This window comes from Pipistrellus hanaki, assembly GCF_964339955.1.
Source record: "Pipistrellus hanaki genome assembly, chromosome: 11".
Classification (NCBI taxonomy): domain Eukaryota; kingdom Metazoa; phylum Chordata; class Mammalia; order Chiroptera; family Vespertilionidae; genus Pipistrellus; species Pipistrellus hanaki.
In genome coordinates, this window is record NC_140513.1 from 41029553 (window position 1) to 41049959 (window position 20407).

The 20407-nt window shown below is 53.0% G+C and overlaps 1 protein-coding gene across 1 annotated transcript; it reads left to right on the forward strand.

The window, feature by feature from the left end:
• Window positions 1-4588: 4588 nt before the first annotated feature.
• DMRT3 (doublesex and mab-3 related transcription factor 3) lies at window positions 4589-20177 on the forward strand (the record flags this gene model as incomplete). The annotated part of the gene is made up of 2 exons (XM_084899171.1): window positions 4589-5082; window positions 19165-20177. The coding sequence occupies exons 1-2, from the start codon at window positions 4635-4637 to the stop codon at window positions 20175-20177; spliced, it is 1461 nt and encodes a 486-aa protein (XP_084755297.1). The 5' UTR covers window positions 4589-4634.
• Window positions 20178-20407: the final 230 nt, after the last annotated feature.

Genomic DNA, 20407 nt, shown 5'->3' on the forward strand with positions numbered 1-20407 from the left:
TTTCCTTTTTTAAAAAAACATTTTTATTTATTTCAGAGAGGAAGGGAAAAGGAGAGATAGAAACATCTATGATGAGAGAGAATCATTGATCGGCTGCCTCCTGCAAGCCCTCCACTGGGGATGGAGCCCACAACCCCAGGCATGTGCCCTTGACTGGAATCGAACCCGGGACCTTTCAGTTCGCAGGCGGACACTATCCACTGAGCCAAACCAGCTAGGGCAAGGCAAGACTATCTTGCCCCTTGAATATTGCACTGATGACCTGAAGAGGTTTCCTCGGCTATGTTTGGAATTTTAGAGGCATAAGATAATCGTAAAACTTTTAAAGCCATCGCTGTTCTCACTTTACCTTGTTGGGGACGCGTTTTCGGTTTTCTTTTCTTTTTTTCCTTTAGGCTTAAGGCCGCCCGCTGCGACCCTCTTGCAAAATGGGGTTGTGAATGGGACCAGCGCCCTCAGCCCCTCCAGCTTTCCTGCTGCCCGCGGGGTGTGTCCGGCCGGCCCGGGAGCCCAGAGCGGGCCCCCCTTCAAAGGGCCGAGGCCTCGGCCTCCCGGCCCGAGGGAACCCGCCCAGGCCCCGGCGGCGCCCCGGGCCGGAGCGCGGAGCGGAGACTGAGCGGCTGCGCCCGCCCGGGGCCCTCGGGGAAGCGGCCGGGCCCCGGCTCCGTGGGGAGCGCTCGGAGGAAGCGCTTTCCGGGTCCTTCCTTCGGAAGGAAGCCCGCAGTTAAGGTCGCTCTCAGTGGGCCCTTTGGAGGAAGCAACACAGGAGCGACCCCCCCCCACCTCACCCCAAAAGATGGGAGTGGGCGCGGCCTGCGTGTGGCCTGGGTTTGGGGAATCTGCCCCGGAGGGAGGCCAGCTTCCGAGGCCAGAGTCGCTGCTGGCTTCCGAGAGCTGGAAGGAGCGAGCAGCACCCCGCACCCCCTTTTGCTCCCCAAAGGCTGGGCCCTTGGAGACTCCCTGGCCTCCCACTGCCTAAAGGGAGCGAGGGCAGAACCGCCCCGGACCCTCCTGCCCTGCAAACGCAGGTTCAGCGCGGCAGCCGCCCCACACACCCCTGAGGGCGGCATCGGGGTGTTTTGGGGGGCGTGTTCCAGGGTTTCCCCCCAATTAACTGAGGGAGAACCAGGGCATTATTATCACCTGAAGAAATCGATTGCCGGTTGCCCCACCGAGGCCTCGCTAGACATTTGTGTCCCGTCCCGTCCCCCCCATTTCATTTTGAAGCTGGCCAAAGACAGATGCCCAGAGGCATGGTCAGGGTGAGAGCTGAGAAGTTCATATGCTGGGAAAGGGGCCTGTTTTTTCTGCATTCAAAGGGCTTTCTGCACGCACCACCCCCTCCCGCTTCCAGCGTCACCGCGGTTGAGATTAAAACGACAACATAGGAACCCTGACCTCCGCCTCCATGAGAATCCAGCAAAGCAGAAAATGCCCTGATGTATATCACACAATCCGGACAATATGAAACTGTCCCTTTGATTGTTTCTGGAGGTGAGGAGCAGCTGGCAGGACTCCCAGATTCGGAGTCAGAACATCCTTTTCTCTGCAAAGGACACCTGCACGCCTGGCCTCCAGCTGTTAGGTAGATACACCCTGACACTGTGCTGCGCCACAAAAAAAACAACACAACACATTAGGCACATGATCTTTCACTGTTACTATCTGTCACCACACTACCCAGCTCTTTGTGGCTTGAAAACACACACCCCACCCACCCGAAGCAGAACACGAGTGGGCCCGGCCTAGTGAGATTACATCTATTTGTAATCCTTCCCCGCCCCTCCCTGTCCCAGTGTCTTTGATTATTTTTCCCAGAAGTGTGTAAGCTGCCGGGCACTTAGAAGCAGGCCTCCTAAATGTGATTCGGACCATATGCTTTCCACATTCATCCCCGCTTCGGCTTTTCTTCTCCGCACTCACTGCTAACAACGTTATAGTCACCTTGAAATTTCCTCTGCTATTTTCCAATTAAAAGCTTAATAGCCCTGGAAACGGAGTTCATGTGGTGAAGTTTACCAGAGCCCCTTGTCCGGGGAGGCTTTCTGCTGGGATCCCATTATGTGCTTGAATAAACCCTTTCTGCAAACAGAAATGGGACTCGGGGTTGTCAGGTGTTGGGTTACAATAGACTCGGAGGCAGGGGACATTCCACTAACATAAATACAGACCTGTCCCTACAGGGAGATGTTGTCAAATACTGGGATATGGAACACATTCCCATCGAATATGGGAAAAGGATTATTATGCTATGTCAAACGAGTATTTAGCTCTCAGCCCCCGATGTGCACTGGAGTGGACCAGCCAGGGACCCAATAATGCCAAACTCTTGTTTTGAGTGGCAAAGGGGGTAGGGTGGCTAGGGAGGAAAGGGGGTCGCCTAGCAAGTGAGTCTGTCTCTCCGTCCCCAAAACCTGGTGTTTTCATTAAAAAGAAAAGGGGAAAAAAAGATTTATTCCCAAGGACTTTATAGTCCCTGTTTCGCTGACCATTTGGAGAAACTTTGGAGAAATTGGACTTTGAAAAAAAAGCCCATGGTCCTTCGCCCCACACCATCCGAGGCCGAGAGACCCCGAGAGATTTCAGAGAGAAAGAACTAATGCTCCCAGACTCAGTGTCATTCTCCAGGTTTCAGTGTCATTCTCTCTCTCTCTGTGTGTCTGTCACGTGGAGCGACTCCCTGCCAGCTCCCCACTGCCTGGCCTCCGGCCCACTGGGCTGTGGGGGACCTACCTCCAGCCCCGGAGCTTACCAAGTCCCTCACAGTCTTAGTGTGTTAGGGCCTGTTTTCCTAGCGAAGACTGGGGGGGAAGAGAAGGATTGAGGTGGTGGTGGTGAAGGGTGGGTGGGGATGGCAAGAAGACAGATGGGGTTCCTGCCCCAGGCGCTTTGTGTGTGTGTGTGGGGGGGGAAGGCCTTCCAGGGTTAGCATTCTCCTGCAGGAGCTTCCTGCCCAGGCCCCACCGGGTCAGCACCCTGTGATCCCCAACTCCCTGAGAGGTCTGACCCGGAGGTGGCTTCTAGGGGAAGCACACAACCGGGTTCCCTTTTTAACCCTTTTTTTCCTGCAGCCCCTACCCCCAATCACTGTTCTGCGGTGGGGTGGGGGTTGGCTACTTGAATTCGCTGAAAACACAGAGGGACATTTTCCGGTAGCTTGTCTGTTCCCACGCGGAGGAAAGCGCCCCCCCCCCCCGGGGGAAAAGGCGCGGCCAGAGGGTTGACCTTTGCAGCGGACCGGTCCGCGCTCTCCGCCCCGGTTGGATTATACCCGCCCCGCCGCCCGGCTGCCACCTCCCCGCTCCCCATCCAGCCGTTGTGCCGCCCCCAGGTCCTGTAGGCACCATATCCACCTGTATCTGGTTTTGTGCTGTTGGGGGAGGGATGTTTTGTCGTCCCTGTGTGTATGGCAGCAGTCTGCATTAGGCCAAAAGGGTAGGCACTCTTAGGAGATGAGAACCCAACAAGTAACAAATTAAAGTTTTATGCTGTCATCTTGGGCAGGGACCCCTTCCACGCCTACCCAAAGGCAACAGGGTGTGGGGAGAGAGAAGTGCCGCCACCCCTAGCCATGGAGTCCGCGGGGGTTTGGATTGGGGGACGCGGGTCTCCTTTGGGTGGGTCGGTGGCTCTTAGCAGAGGGGAGATCGGATCCAGTAACTTCTGAGCGTCATCATGGCCCCCAAGTCCTTTCTGAAAGTTCAGACCCAGCACGTGAGAAAGTCCTCCGCAGGAGCGCTTGAGCGTGCTGATTAAAACTTGCGGGGGAAGGAGGGTACAGGAACCAACTGGGGTGGGCTGTGCCAGCAAACTGGGGTTGTTATCCTTGGGCCAGCAAGTGTTCAAAAACGTTTTCTTTTGCAGCAGCATGATTTTGTTTTTTAAAGTTGCAAAAAGATATACAGAGACAGCATTTCTGGAATCCGTGCCGCGGTGGGTGCTGGTTCTCGCGGAGCCGAGTTTCCGAGGCCAAGTGTTGGCATCGCAGCGGGCTCTGCGCCGCCAGACCAAACCTGGAGGGAAGGCCGAGCAGGGGAGCGGCCCCCTCACTTTACCGCGGGCACCCACACCCTCTCTGCGCCCGGTGAGCAACGGGGCACCCGGAGCACCAGTCTGTGCGGCCGGGGAGGGCGCAGCCCGGAGGGGCGGGCGGAGGGGCCGTGACCGCCCCCGCGGGAGCAGCCCGCCCGGCCGCAGGGGGCACGGGAGCGACTCCGGGGGCGCCAGGCAGGAGGACGGCGGGGAGCGGGGTGGGGAGCGCCAGGAGCCTGGGACCGGCGGGGGGTGCGGGGGGAGGGAGGAGGAGGGGGAGGGCGGGGGAGGAGGTGCTGCTGGGGCCGGCCGCGCGCTGCCACTTCGGCCAAGCTGGCTTAGACCGTCACCAGCGCCGCCGCCGGCACCTCGCAGCCGCCGGAGCGCTCGGCGCGGGAGGACCTGCCGGCCGAGCGGCAGCTGCCGAGCCGGGGCCGGAGGGAGGTCCAGGCTGCGAGCGCCGCGGGAGATGTGAACCGGCCGCCGCACCTCCAGCCGCCGCCTCGGGACGCACGCGGCCGCCCCGGAGCGGGCCTCCCAGCCCCGCCGTCCCGCTCCCGCCGCCGGCCCGCCCGCCCTTCGCTCTCCGGGGAGCCCGGGGCATGAACGGCTACGGCTCCCCGTACCTGTACGTGGGCGGCCCGGTGTCGCAGCCGCCGCGGGCGCCCCTGCAGCGCACCCCCAAGTGCGCGCGCTGCCGCAACCACGGCGTGCTGTCCTGGCTCAAGGGCCACAAGCGCTACTGCCGCTTCAAGGACTGCACGTGCGAGAAGTGCATCCTCATCATCGAGCGGCAGCGCGTCATGGCGGCGCAGGTGGCCCTCCGCCGGCAGCAGGCCAACGAGAGCCTCGAGAGCCTCATCCCCGACTCGCTGCGCGCCCTGCCGGGACCCTCGCCGCCCGGGGACATCGCCGCCCCGCAGCCGCCGCCGCCGAGCCCGCAGCCGGCCCCGCCGCCGCGCCCCGCCGCCGAGCTGGCCGCCGCCGCCGCGCTGCGCTGGGCCGCCGAGCCCCCGCCCGGGCCCCTGCAGCTGCAGCCCGCCAAGCCCGGTAAGAGCGCTGCGGGCGGGCGGGGACGCGGGGAGCTCCTGCTGCGGCTCTGCTGGTTTGGGGGAGGTTTGTGGAAGGTTTGGGAAGGTGTTTGGGAAAGTGGGGGCCTGGCCGGGCCTTCCTCTCCAAACTTGGCCTCGCCGGTTCCTATTCTCCGGGCCGCCGCCGGCTTTCCCTCTGCCTCCGGGAGGGGGAACTCGGACGCCCGCGAGGAAGGCGCCTGGGGCTCCAGCCAAACTTCGGGACTGTGCGAAGGGTGGCTAAGGAGGTCGTGACGGGTCCAAATGAACACCCACGCGGGCGTGCACACCGCCGTGCGGAGGGGTGCCCCGCCTTAGGGCTTTTTAGAGAGACTGGAACCTGCAGGACTTGGCGGACTCCGGGCCAGGCGTTCTTTGGGCCCGGCCCCCAGGGAACCGGAGCTAACCCCAAGCCTGGCTGGTAGCGCGCTGTGGTCCGCAGCGACTTGCACTTTGTTGAAAGAAGTCTCATGAAGAAGCAATAGTATAAAAAAGGCCAGGGAGGCTTCTGAACGGATAGGAGGACCCAGAACCTGGTGTGGCCACTGTGAGCTGCTTTTGCACAATTGCTCAAGTCTTTCAATAGGTTCCTTAGGCCGCCTTCAGCTGCCTCTGTGGTTTAAAGAAATACAAACAAAACTTGACCTGCGGCCATAGCCGGTCTGGCTCAGTGGATAGAGTGTCAGGCCTGTGAACGGAAGGGTCCCTGGTTTGATTCAGTCAAGGAATGCCCGGTTGCAGCTAGATCCCCAGTTGGGGGTGTGCGAGAGGCACTGGATCAGTGATTCTCTCTTATCATTGATGTTTCTGTCTCTCTCCATTCCTCTCTGAAATCTTAAAAACATATATATACACATTTTTAAAAAATCAAACCAAAAAAAACCAACCTGCCGTGGGAAGGCCACATCTGGGGAGCTGTTCCCAGGTTCTAGGAGGCTTGGGCCTCATGCTGTAAGATAAGGAGCAGAGACCCTTACCTGTGCTTGCTCTTCTCTCCTCGCTCTCCTCTCCTCTTCTCCTGGTGGTGCCTTAGAGAGCATGGGTCTGCCCTGAGCTCTGGAGCGGACAGATTTCCGCCCACCCCGCTGCTTCCGTCCCTCTCCCTCCTCCAGGTTTCTGGTCTGCAAACCCCAGGTGAGGCTCTTTTCTCCTGCGAATCTCTACCTCGCGGTCCTGCCCAACCCCAACATTCCTTTGATTGTAGGCTCCTGGAATCCAACTGACAAGTGTTTGGTGTGGCAAATAGGAAAGAAAAGGAAAAGCACCTATCTTCTCAGGGAGGGGTTAAAGGGGTTTGTTTGAATTTTTTGAGGGAGAGCCTGATAAGGCCCAGAGCCTCAAAGGTAGGACTGGGATAGAACTTCTGACACTCCACCCCACCCCTCACACTTCCAAGGAGTTTGTGAAAGTCTGAAGAAGCTTCTGGCTTTTGGAGAGGGCCTTTCAGCCGCAGCTGACTGATGGTGTGGAGCTGGGGAGATGCACTCACTGGTTTGGGGGTGAGTCCACAGGCAGCCTTGCAGGCCCAGTCATGCTGCCCTGAAATTTTTGGATATTTGACCCAAAGTAGGATGTAAGCATTTCTCCGAGTCGTGCCCACCCACCCCTGTTGTCTCTCTCCTTTCAATCTGATCTCTTCATACGTGTAGGTTTGCCACAGAAGAAGAGGAGGGAGAGAGAGAGGTTTATGCTGCCTTTCTCCTTTAGGTTAGCACAAGTCACCGGGAGTGTTTTGTCTCGCTTCTCGAAGTTGATGCATGCCAGTAACTTTGAATTTCCGCTGCCTCCAGAGCGGGAGCCTCAGTGTCTGTCGGTAGAAGGTAGCATTTTGCAAGGACACCTACCCAGCAGCACTGCCATAATAACAGGGCTTGGAGGTTGGGTGTCTCAGTTCAAGAGGAGACTCTGCCCATGCCCCGTGTGCCCTTCCGACCATTCCACGGGATACCTCGAGCCCATGGTTCCTACAGTGTCACAAGACCGAAAACAACCCCGGAGGAGGGAGGCGAGGGCCGGAAGCAGGCGGAGCAGCACCTGCGGCAGCAGCAGGAGGACGCAGGTTTGGGAGAATGGAAGGAGGCTGATGCCACTGGACGGACCAGACCGGTGCCCTCTCTTTTATTCTGAGTGCTCAGGGATAGCCCGAGCCCTCACATCGGGAGCAGGCAGTTGCACAGGAGAACAGGATGTGCCACAGGGAGAGGTCAGAGTGGCTGGTGGCTTTGGGAGACTGAGCCTCAGGGACCAAGGGCTGGGTTTCTAGCTGGTCACGTTACATACCTTACACGCTCATGTATATGACTTTTATTTTCTTCTTTCAGCTGGTTTGGCCCTCTAATTCCATTAAAAATGCCAATCAGCCCTCACCGGTTTGGCTCAGTGGATAGAGCGTCGGCCTGCGGACTTAAGGGTCCCGGGTTCGATTCCAGTCAAGGGCATGTGCCTTGGTTGCGGCACATAGTCAGTAGGGAGTGTGCAAGAGGCAGCTGATGGATGTTTCCTCACTCATCGATGTTTCTAACTCTCCATCCTTCTCTCTTCCTCTCTGTGAAAAATAAAATATATTTTAAAAAGCAATAAAATGAAAAAAATAAAAATGCCTATCATCAACCTGATGATGTGGGTGTTGGCACAAGAAAACACACACGGAGTAGTTGTTCTCATGAGGAAGGCGAGCGTGCAGGTGGATCTGTAAGAAAGTCCGTTTGGGGTGGACGTGGAGAGAAACTGCCCGGGCGAGACTACTGGTTGCTTGTATATATTCTCCCTTCCTGCAGTTGTGCTTATTAGGACTTATTTGTACGTAGCCTACCATGCATAGTGGGAAGGAGATCAGATGCCGCGGGACACGAAGCTCACTGCGCGCAGAGAAGCAAGTGGAGCTCTGTCCCCACGGCAGGTCGGCATGCCCCAGGGAGGTCCCAGGCCATTAGGAATCCGTGTCTGCTGGCACAGGATGGACATTGGTGCCCTCCGTGCCATCTCTGTGTCCAGGTTGGCCCTTTCAAAAAGGGCTGCTTCAGTCCGTCACCGTGGAAATTTCGTCGTCGTCGTCGTCGTTAGCTACAATGCAGGTGAAAAGCACATGTCCTAGAGCAGTGTTTCCCAAACTTTTGACATATGTGTACCCCTTCTATAATTTTCCTAACGCTGAGTCCCCCTCGTACTCATGAGGACGTAGAATTACTTGCAGCTAAGCACGGTTGCAGTGCATATCCCCACCAAACTCCGGTGCAACGGGTACCCCCACCAAACTCTTCCCGTACCCCTGGGGGTACCCGTACCACACTTTGGGAAACACTGCAAAGGCCTGCTTGCTGGGCACCGCCCCTGAGAGGCCCCGGCTGTTCAGGGAGTGCCACATCAACACCAAAACTCAGCTTTGTGACCGGAAGAAATGTCTCCTCCAGGTTCTGCTTCAGATCCTGTGAAGGACTGGAGTTATTTTATCTAATGGTGTTGCCTGTTAGACCATCCCTTTCCCTGTGGCGATGGTTTTAAGGAGAATTTACATATTCTAATGTTACTATTTCTAGCTCTGGATCGAAGCATTCTCTTCTTTTGGGGTGTACATTCCCCCCTGCTCCTTGATTATCATCTATGACTGGCCTGGGATTCCGAGATCCTTTTTAAACCCCAAATTATAATGTAAGCTTCTTTACCTAGGCGCCACTGATTCACTTACTCTCCTGAATCCCCTCTTCATCCCCCTCACACCCTTCCCAGTCCCCCATGGAAATACGCTGGGAAGTGTGGCATCTCTCAGCACTCAGTGCTTCTGAGTCAGCAGCCCGAACCAGCCAAGCCAGCCTTTCAGGCCCTGGGCTCCGGAGCTGAGGGAAGTTAGGGGTGAATGCCAAGGTGAGAGCTAAAGTTACACCCCTGTGTGGCCGGCAGCTCCCTTCCCCCAGCCCCACCATTTCCCTCAGGGGAGAGAGTCCTGGGCCAGATCTCTAGCTGTAGGTCCTTCCTCCGTCAGCATCTGTCACCAAAGCAAAGATGTGCACAAGGTCTTTAACCTTTTCTTATAAAGGAAAAAGAAATAAAACCCATCCTATTTTGGTTAGGAGTAGGAGGGCAGGACCAAATAGGAGAGTGGGGTCTCCCTCCCTGTTGATTTCTCCTGAAAGGGCGTGGGTAAGAGACCTGTAGTGAGAGAAGTTGGGAGTTTTTGGAAAACTACCTTTATTTTATTTTACCTCCTGCCCGGTACTACCGAATAGCATCTTTATATGTGCTCTGTGCCTTTCAGCTCCTGCTTCCCTGGGTCCTGTGCAGGCTATTTCCTTGTTTTAAATTTAATTTACAAAAAAAGACAGGCAGACACGCCTGCAGGGATAATGAGTGTCACCAGATCGCCGGTCCAGGCGGGGATGGGGAGCGCTCTGAGCCGGTGGTGTTGGCCGGAAGGAAACGGAAAGGTGGGAAAGGCGTCAAGGTCCCTCGCGCCCTGTGTCCCTGAACTTACACGCCGCGTCTGGTTTTACGAAGGCATCTTTGGGGCGAGGGGCTGGACGCAGAGACGCACTGTAAAAACAAGCCACGCAGCTGAAAAGGAATACGTGATCCTGTGCCGCTGGTCTCTCCCACACCGTCCCCCAGGGCTGGTCCCCGGGGCAGGCGCTGAGGATAGTCACAGTTTCTGGCCGTTCTGGAGGCACCCATCGGTCCATTTCCTTTCTCCTGGGGCCCTGCCTGGGGTGGGGGGTGGAGATGGGTGTGGGTGCGGGAGATGGGGGAGTGGTAGGCAGCCCAGCACCTTGCATGTAGGGTGGTGTGCCCTCCACCTGTGGGAGCAGCCATGGCACAAGGGCCCCAGCGGAGGCACCAGAGTCCCAGCGAACCTGTGTTCAGGGGCAGTTGCGGCTGCACTGGATACTGCCCCTTGCCCGTCTCAGGGAAACTGCAGTTGGACAGGGGGGGGGGGGAGGGGGGGGCGGCCGCACACGCGCGCCCCCCCCCCCCCCTACCCCCAGCCTGCTTCCGACCTTGACCTCCCACCCCTCAGGAGCCTGGAGCCTGAGGAACAAGACTCCCTGCTTTTCCCACTCCCGCCTCTCAGGCCATGCGCTCCCTCCTGGCTGCATGAGCTTGGGGTGCGAGATTTAGCAGAAAACGTGCAAATAAAAAACAGGATGGCCAATATCCGGTGGGATATGCTTTATACTAAAAATTCTTCGTTATTTATTTGAAGTTGAAATTTACCCGGAAACCCTGGGCAGAGGCTGTCCCTCCCAGCTCCCATCACCCCTCTCAGTGAGCCCCGTGGGGTTTGGGGTCTTCAGTGCAGAGTGTGGGTCTCCCGGCTTTCCTCTCTCCGGAGCCCCCGCTGCCTGGGGTGGGCATCGGCTGGTGCCTGGGGTGGGCATCGGCTGGAGGCCAGGGCTGGCATGAAAAACCAGCGCGTTTCAATCTCTGAAAACCAGACTTCCACTGCCATCGGGGAAAGGGCCTGCCCCCAGGTTATAAATCTGGGGGACGGCCCTGCCCTGGACTTACACAGCCAACTTTTCTTCTCCCTGATGGATGCACTCCCGGGTTTAAAAGATTACAGTAATCACAGGAGGACAGTGTAAATCGAATCCGATAGCAATAACTTTCGGGGAAGGTCAGGCTCAAGTGAAATGTTACCAAGCAACAGGCATTTTGTTTGCAAAATACAATCAGAGAGCATTGATGAGAAATTCTTCGCGGCAGCCAGTCAGCACTTTCTGCCCACAGCTCACAGCTTCACCGAGGGGCCCGGGAATAAATCTCCATAAATCAAAGCCCCGAGGAGGACTGGAGCCCCTTTCTGGAAATGTTGCACTTCCTCCTGACAGGAGGGAGGACCAGCCCAGTGCAGAGCTATTTGCCATTGCCTACCTGCCCCTCCCCTTTCTTTCTTCCTCTCAGGTTCCTTCTTGCTTTCCTCTTTTCTTTGGCTTTTTTTTTTTTTTAACTAACTTTTCTTTTTTTGTTTTTATTGATTTTTTACAGAGAGGAAGGGAGAGGGATAGAGTTAGAAACATCGATGAGAGAGAAACATCAGGCACCGGGGATGTGCCCGCAACCAAGGTACATGCCCCTAACCGGGAATCGAACCCGGGACCCCTGAGTTCACAGGCCGATGCCCTATCCACTGAGCCAAATCGGTTAGGGCTCTTTTTTGGCACATCACCCTTCATGCAAGTTTCCCCAGCCATTAGCCGCCCAAGCCCCTGGGCCTCACGTGTAGTTCGATGTGACTGATGGCACAGCGGACCTTGAACTTGGGGTATGCCTGGGTGCCCATGGCCAAGGTTAAGTGAGTCCCACGTGTCTTTAGTGAATCATTTCCTTGTCTGAGTGCTGAGGAAACAAAAACATAACGCAGTGTTTTTCCCTCCCATTTTGTTGCATAAACAGCTATAAAAATGTGCCAAATCAACTACCGAAGGGCAGTATTCTGGAAAAATGTAAGTGTCAGGACATGAGTTCTTTCCCAGATCTCTAATCTCTTGATTCCAATGACAAGTCAGACATACATTTTGCAAAGCTAGGATCAGTGTTTTGACCCCCCAAGCCCCCTACCACTGATTATTCTTTATTTAATTCAGTGTAGCTGTTGCACCCATAGTCTTTATATGTGCATGTTGACAACAGTATTCACTCCAATGAAGACACCATAGTGTGCCCAGCTGCTGGCCTTTGAGTTACTTGCTGTGTTTCAATGTAAAATATGACCAATTGCAAAGATAAATAGGAAATTTTGCAAAAGACTAGTTAGTAAACTGTAAGTCTTTCGGTGGCTAAGAGGCAATGCTTTGATCAAAAAACGCTCTGGTTTTTCATATAGTCTTACCTAAGAAATGCCTGAGCACATAGTGAGGGATTCAAGGATATTTGCTAAATATATGGATGAATGAATAGACATTTAAATTTTTTTTTAAATTTTTTAATCCTCACTGGAAGGCTTGCTTAGAAGGAGGGAGAGAGAGAAAGAGAGACCAATGTGAGAAACATCTATTGGCAGCCTCTGTACATGTCCAGCCGGGGTTCGAACCGGCTCCCTTGAGGTGCACAGGAACCAGCGGAGCCACCCTGTTTGTATTATTGTACGAACCAAACACACATGTAGGCTTATAGGTAATTTCCCTCCTGCTTCGTGAGAAGTGTTATTTTCTGAATCAAGGAAGAGGTCAAACCTAAACTTTCGTTGGAAATGTACCGTAATCTATAGTTGTAAAACCATCCTTCCTTATACCCAGCCCTTTATGTGTCCCCCCCAAAATATTGGTCTGCAGAAACCTAAAAATACTGCCAACATGTTATTAATCCAGTGTTGTTAATGATTTTTTTATCTTATGATTTTTCTTTTGTTAATTCTCACCAAAGGATATATTTCCCATTGATTTTTAGAGAGTGAAAGGGAGGAGAGAGGGGGAGAGGGAGAGAGAGAGAAACATCGATGTGAAAGAGACACATCAATTGGTTGCCTCCCCAGCACATGCCCTGACTGGGGCCGGGATCCAACATGAGACCCTTGGGTGTGAGGGCTCACGCTCTAACCACTGACCCACACCAGCCAGGGCGTTAATGATTTTAAAAAAGGAAAATGTGACTATGTATTTTCACTTTCCACGAGTTTTCTTCTCTCCTTAGGAAGAAAAGGAAGGGTTTTAGACCAACATTTATTTCCTGCTGTGCTATACGTGGTCGGCGATTCAGTGTATTTATGGTTCTGTACTTGTCGTATGAGACAAAGATAACAGAAGGTGTACAGAGCCTGTCTCCTGTTAGAATTCTGACCGGGCAGTCGGCTCTTCTAGAAGCCAGCCTTGCCCAGGCCCCTGCCTGCCGTTGCAGGTTTGTTGGTGTGCTTTGGAAATGACGCGTTGGGGCTGTTACTCAGAGGTGTGTTCCCTAATGCTCACGCGAACAGCTGAGGACACGCAGTCCCTGTTTCAAAATGCCTGACGCAATTTCGGAAGGAAAAAAAAAAATCCAGTGACGTGCGTGAGGAAACCCTCCGCTCTCTCTGTCAGTGTTCCTGTGTTTTCATTCTGGATGTGGATACGTTTTGTTTTGTAGATGTCATTGGATAACATGGAGCAAGCCCGCCACATTGAAGTCAGCAAGATTCCTCATGTTTATGTGTCTTGAGCAAAATGTTTCACAGATGGGGTGGGCTTTCTCAAAATATTTGAAATGAATATCTAGATTTTTTTTTTTTTTTTTGCTTCAGTGCATTTTCCTATGGGAAAAAAATCCTCAAAAGAAAGTTAGATTTTGGAGCTGTAATTTTATTTTAGTTGGAAGTCACTTTTTGTGTGAGTGCTCATTATCTCTCTTGAAAGTCCTGTAGCTATCTTATGGCACACATATGTATATATAATATACAATATATGTATCTCATTATCCATGTAAAAATTTCCTTCTTAATTGAATATCGCCTTTTAAAAACCTTCACTCTAGTGAAAAGTTTATTTTAGGGGTGGCTGTGTCTCTACATCATAAAAACTATGACATGGAGAGGGAGCGTTGAGTAAAGGTTAAAGATGTCTGATGTTTCAGCATTGGAGACAGCAGACTGTCGCTTTCAGTAGACGGTTTGTAACATCAGATGAAGCTGATTTCTTTTCAGTTTTTGTCCAGGAGTTCTGGCTTCCGGTACCCATGTACAAGGGGTGAAAATAGTACCAGTTGAAGTATACACTCTTCCTCTTCGTGTTCTAGGAATTAGGGTGTTGCTTTCAAGAAGAGAAGAAGGCAGAGCGTTTTGCGGGTAGTTTCCTTTTCATTTCGTGTGCTGGCAGTTTCGAGTTTCTATATCAAGAGAGGCCTTTGTGTGGTAAGCCAGCGCTCGCAGTTTATGAAGTTCACTTAGGAAAACAAACCTAGGGATGTAAAGAAACACCCGTTATTACGTGACAGGTTATCATGGGGCTCACAACCCACCCTCTATCGTTACTTGTGAAAGTCTGTGTTGACAACAGAATAAGCTGCAGTGCATCTGGTTTAGGCACAAGCACACAACCAGTAGACACAGTGCCACAGGATGGCAGGGACTCTATATCCTTCTTTCAGAAAGAACAGTTAGGCACAGAGTTTGCTCTTGGTGCAAGGCGAGGGGCCAGTCTCCCCTTACCCTTTGCCCGGTTTTGCGACCTCCGTAGCCTTTGGCTGTTGACTGGGATTCTGCTCACACGGTACCTTGTACGTAGCAGGCCTTTCTGTGCTGCTCATGTGTGTGAACGCCGTCGGAGGGTCCCACTCATTGCTGCTTCCCGTGTCTCCTGTGTTCCCTTTGAATGCCGTGTCAACAGTGCTGACCTCGGTTGCTCGGAGTGTTGCGTTTATAGGTTTGTTTCCTGTGACATCATCTTAGCTCTTCTCACATTGTCGCCAGAGTCCTGACTCCCAGTCGGAGAGGCTGGTCAGCCCAGAAACCTGAGAGTGGGTGCATCAGCACAGTGCACCACCATCTCCGGAGAACTGACCGGAAGTGCTTGCACAGATGCAGGGGCAAAGGAAAGCCTGGGCGCGGGGGGTGGGGTGGGGTGGTGGTGGTGGTGGTGTCACAATTGGGGAACAAGGGGGCACCCATATAAGACTCCCCTGTGGCCTCTTCTGCATCACAGGAAAACAGGTGCAGCAGTGGGTTTTACACTGTCATAGACCTACACCCCGCCATCCCATATCCAGTTCATTGGGAGGGTGTAACATTTGCCAACCTGAAAGAAAAAAAAATACTCAGATGTGTCAGATTAGCCAGAATATCGTTCCCTGGTTCCTGTTTGAAGCCCCTTTTTCGGAGCCTGAAGGGTTCTGTGGGGGACAGACCTCGGAACCTCTTCCTCCGATGCAGTCAGTGTTTCAGGCTCACCCAGGGCAGGGAACACCTACCTTTCAGAACAGGAAGCTGGTTTTAGGTCCTCACATTTCTTTTAAAAAATAGCTAAGTTTTGAGCTTTTTAGCTAGATGTATACACCCTTTATTTTCTAGAAGAAGCACTTGTTTCTCTTTAAAAAATCTTAACATCCCCTATATCGCTAGGATACCGTGTGTCATATTTCGTGTGTGTGTGTGTGTGGGCGCGCCAAAACAACACATAACAAAATTGACTATTTTAACCATTTTTAGGGGAATAACGTAGTAGTGTTAGCACATTCACAGTGTTGTGCAACCGTCACCGCTATCCATCATTCTAACCATAAACTTGGTACCCATTAAACAGTGAGACACGATTTACCCCCCCCCCCCCCCCGCCTCTGGTAACCACCATTCTATTTCCTGTCTCTATAAATATGTAAATATGCCTATTCTAGGTATCTCAAATAAGTAGAATCGTAGACTAATTGCCCTTCTGTAACTGGCTTATTTCATTTAGTATGTTTTCATCCATATTGTAGCATGTGCCAGAATCCCATTCCTTTTGAGGCTGAATGATGCTCCATTGTATGTGTAGACCACATTTCATTGATCTCCTTAACCATCTGTGCATACTGGGGTTGCAGTCACCTTTTGGCTACTGTGGCTGCTGTCATCAACATGTGAGTACATGTGTGTTAGGTTTAATGCGTAGCAAGCCTGCCTGGGTGTGTTTGCTTTCCCCCTGCACACGCGTCTGATCCCCCCAACTTAGTGATCCGTTCCACAAGTCAGGGGCAAGCCTCACACTTCTGTTATTTGCTACCCTCTGTTCTGCCTCTCCAGCATCGAGTGTATTATAGGGATACAAATACCCGATGATAACAGACAATGAAAGCTAAAGTTAAAGAAGTAAGAAAACTGTTTGGAGGTACCTAGCATTGAAAGCATTCTTTGATGTTCATTTTTGCTCCCGGAGAGCATTGGACTTGCTCTCCCAAGCTCCACTGAGCAGGAGCCAGAATCCAATTGTGCGTTCAGTTCATGCTGAGCTAACATGCTGGTGACGGTGTGAATTTATAGATGCCTTTTTTTTTTTCTTTCTTTTTTTTTTTTTTTGTGCTGTTTTTCTCTTCTGGATGAAGTATAAGTACCACATTAACTCGGGACATGAAACTGGGACTCCAGGCCTAGGAAGTTGTAGGAGAGAATATGTCCGATTTCTCTTTCAAAGATGTGTCTTTTGTTCAATCCCAGAGTTGTTGCAGAATTAGTCTGTCTGGGCTATACACGAACCCCCTAGAGCAGTGGTCGGCAAACCGCGGCTCGCGAGCCACATGCGGCTCTTTGGCCCCTGGAGTGTGGCTCTTCCACAAAATACCACGGCCTGGGCGAGTCTGTTTTGAAGAACTGGCGTTAGAAGAAGTTGAAGTTTAAAACATTTGGCTCTACAAAGAAATTTCAATCGTCGTACTGTTGGTATTTGGCTCCGTTGACTAATGAGTTTGCCGACCACTGCCCTAGAGAAATCTTATATTGAGGGAAAACAAAGCAGTTTACTTAAAATGCAAACTTGGGATAAATATAGAACTCATATTAGATTTATGATTGAAAGTGGCCCTGATATAATGTAAGAATATCTTTTAAGTATTTTTGCTTGGCACATAGTTAATTGCTTTGTGGAGAACCGAAGTTTTGTCTTTTCAGTTACATTTAAGAGACAGCCCATATTAAAAGCATGTTCATAAAAGGTCCTTTAAGGCTTTTTATTTTTTTACTTTTTAAATATATTTTTATTGATTTTTTACAGAGAGGAAGAGAGAGGGATAGAGAGTTAGAAACATCGATAAGCTGCTCTTGTACACCCCCTACTGGGGATGTGCCCGCAACCAAGGTACATGCTCTTGACCAGAATTGAACCTGGGACCTTTCAGTTCACAGGCCGATGCTCTATCCACTGAGCCAAACCGGTTTCGGCCTTTAAAGGCTTTTAAAGTAAACAACAAAGCCTGGGAGGAGATGGATTTTAGAAGCTGCTTTGGTGGAATTTCACCAACTGGCTGTCTGCACACAGTCAGGTGTGCCCACAGGGAGGGGACAATGAGGCCATTCACGCCAGGAAGTAGGAAGCACAGGCAGACCGCTTGTTTACCACCTGACAAGTGGGTCCTTAATGCTTCTCACCTTCAGATCAGTGACATCGGCTTTCAGAAGATGCTGCCAGAACATGTTTTAAGGAGGATAAAATTCCGCTTGCATACGGCTTATGAACAAGGAATATGTCCCTTTCTTATAAAGGTCTGTTAGCATTTACTTCTGCGAGTAATCCAGTCTTAGCCACTCCTTTCTGCCTGGTTAGCGCTGTAACGCTAGCCGGTCTGGGGGTGCGGTCTTAGGTCAGAATGTTAAATTGGCAACAGGTTTACTTCACAGCAAATCTCTGCTTTATTTGGAAAGCTATTTCCTCCCTCTCTCTTCTTTTCATTCAAGAGGTTTCTTTAAGTCCTTCCCGTGCACTTTCCTGACACAACAGTTCATGGGAAATGTACCTTCCCCCTGGATGGGTGCATTTGCCTCATTGATGGGCCATGCTCTTCCCATAGTTCCTTGAACCCTGTCAAGTCTCTTCCTCCACCCCTCCTGCAACCTGTCCCCCACCTCCCAGAATGCACAGCTGGTTTTGCGTGCCTTCTAATCCAAGTTGCTGACAAAGTCTGCCAGACCCTCACGTGACTTTAAAACAAATGTTTTTTTGCCGAAACCGGTTTTGCTCAGTGGATAGAGCGTCGGCCTTCGGACTCAAGGGTCCCAGGTTCGATTCCGGTCAAGGGCATGGACCTTGGTTGCAGGCACATCCCCAGTAGGGAGTGTGCAGGAGGCAGCTGGTGGATGTCTCTCTCTCACCGATGTTTCTAACTCTCTCTCCCTCTACCTTCCTCTCTGTAAAAAATCAATAAAATATATTTAAAAAAATGTTTTTATTGATTTTAGAGAGAGAGGAAGGGAGAAGGATAGAGATATAGATAGAAACATCGATGAGAGAGAAACATGGATGGGCTGCCTCCTGCATGGCCCCCCACTAGAGACTGAGCCTGCACACCAGGCATGTGCCTCGACCAGGAATTGAACCAGTGACCTCTGGGTTGATGGATCGACACTCAACTGAGCCACATCTCACGTGGCTTTTAAGTAAAGGTTTCAATGTACAGAGGCTTCTTTCCTTCACTCTGGCAATCTGTCAACTAGTGTCTGTACTCGGTATCCTGTGGAAACTCATCGGCACCCGCTTCACAAAGCATATTTACTGAGAGATCTATGTGTGGCGAAGTGGGTTCGAAATAGTAAAGTGTCCCGCAGCTCCTGGGTTACCCGCCAGCGGAAGGTGTCCTTACATTCTACCTCCTCTGCAGGAGAAGAGCCGGAAGGAAAGCCTGAGCTTCCGTTCTGCTCCCTGGGCCAGTGGGTGCCCCGCCCACAGAAGGCCCTGGTCGGACTGAGCTGCTGGGCAGCCACACCTTCTGTGGCTTCGGCCTACGCTGCCCTGAGCATGTTTGAGACAAGCTTCCCTAAACACTTCATTCCGAGACCTTACTCTGGTTTCTAGATCTTTATATTCAGGGCTCTTTTTTTTTTTTTGTCATTTGCCATTTACCAATGACATAGTTTAGGGTCCTTTCCTTTCCTTTCCTTTCCTTTGCTTTCCTTCCTTTCCTCCTTCCTTCCTTTCTTTTTTCCTTTCCTTCCTTTTTTTCTTTATTTTTTCTTTTTCAATTTTTAAAAAACATATATTTTATTGATTTTTTACAGAGAGGAATAGAGAGGGATAGAGAGTTAGAAACGTCGATGAGAGAGAATCATCAATCAGGTGCCTCTTGCACACCCCCTACTGGGGATATGTCCACAACCAAGGTACATGCCCTTGACCAGAATTGAACCCAGGACCTTTCAGTCCGCAGGCTGATGCTCTATCCACTGAACCAAACCAGTTTTGACCTTTTCTTCTTCCTTCCTTCTTTCCTTCCTTCCTTCCTTCCTTCCTTCCTTCCTTCCTTCCTTCCTTCCTTCTTTCCTTCCTTCCTTTTCTTTCTTTTCTCTCTCTCTGCCTGTGATATGCTATAACCCACCGGGACACATTGCCCCTTCCAGAAAGCCGGCGTGGGCTCCTCCTGAGCACTTCTGTTCCCCTTTGTGCCCAGGAGAGGATTAACCCCGCTGTTCTCTGCCTTTCAGACCTGGCTGAGGAGCGCCTCGGGAACAGCAGCCTGGCAGACAGCTCGGAGACCTTCAGCGACAAGGACGCGGACCCGAGGAGCTCCCCGGACGTGGCGAACAGCAAAGGCGGCTGCTTCGCGCCCGAGAGCCCCGAGGTGGTGTCCGTGGACGAAGGTGGGTACCCCGCCGGCGGCGGCGGCGGCCAGAAACACGGGGGCGCCGCGGACGGCCGCCCCGACAGCCCCAAGTGCCCCGGGGAGCAGCAGAGCCACCTGCTCATCGAGGGCCCCTCGGGCACCGTGTCGCTGCCCTTCAGCCTGAAGGCCAACCGGCCCCCGCTGGACGTGCTGAAGAAGATATTCCCGCACCAGAAGCCCGCGGTGCTGGAGCTCATCCTGAGGGGCTGCGGGGGGGACCTGGTGGGCGCCGTGGAGGTGCTGCTGTCCAGCCGGTCCTCGGGGCCGGCCGCCGCCGCCGAGCGGACCGCCGCCGCTGAGCCCGAGGGCCTCGTACTGCCCGCCAACGGGCACCTCTTCGAGCACACGCTGGGCTCCTACCCGCTCTCCTCCTCCAAGTGGTCCGTGGGCTCGGCCTTCCGCGTCCCGGACACGCTGCGGTTCTCGGCGGACTCCGGCGGCGGCGTGGTGCCCGGGCCCCTGGCCGTGCCCCTGCAGCACCCGTTCCCCCAGCCGCCCCGCTACCCGCTGGTGCTGAGGAACAGCCTGGCCCGGAGCCAGGCCAGCCCCTTCCTGCCCAACGACGTGGCGCTGTGGAACACCATGACGCTGCAGCAGCAGTACCAGCTGCGGTCCCAGTACGTCAGCCCCTTCCCCGGGGGCGGCAGCAGCTCGGCCGCCGGCGTCTTCAGGAGCTCCCCCGTCCTGCCCGCGCGGGCCCCCGAGGACCCCCGGATCTCCATCCCCCCCGAGGAGGGGTGCCCCATGGTGTCCAAGCAGCCCCTCTACGCCGAGGACGACTACGACGAGCGGTCCGACTCCTCGGACTCCAGGATACTCAACACGTCCTCGTAAAGGGGCGCCGGGTGGACGGACGGGGCATCTGAACCCTGGGGGATGGACGGGGGGAAGGGCGGGAAGGCTGAGGAGAAGCCACATCCTGTGTATTCCTTTTCCTTCTGTTGGACAGGGTGACTGTGCTTGGTTCTGTTGGCAATAAAAAAAAAACAAACAAACACGTAACTTATTTAATTTCTTGCACTTCACTGGGAAATGCCAAATAGCTCTGCTCTGTGGCTTTCGTG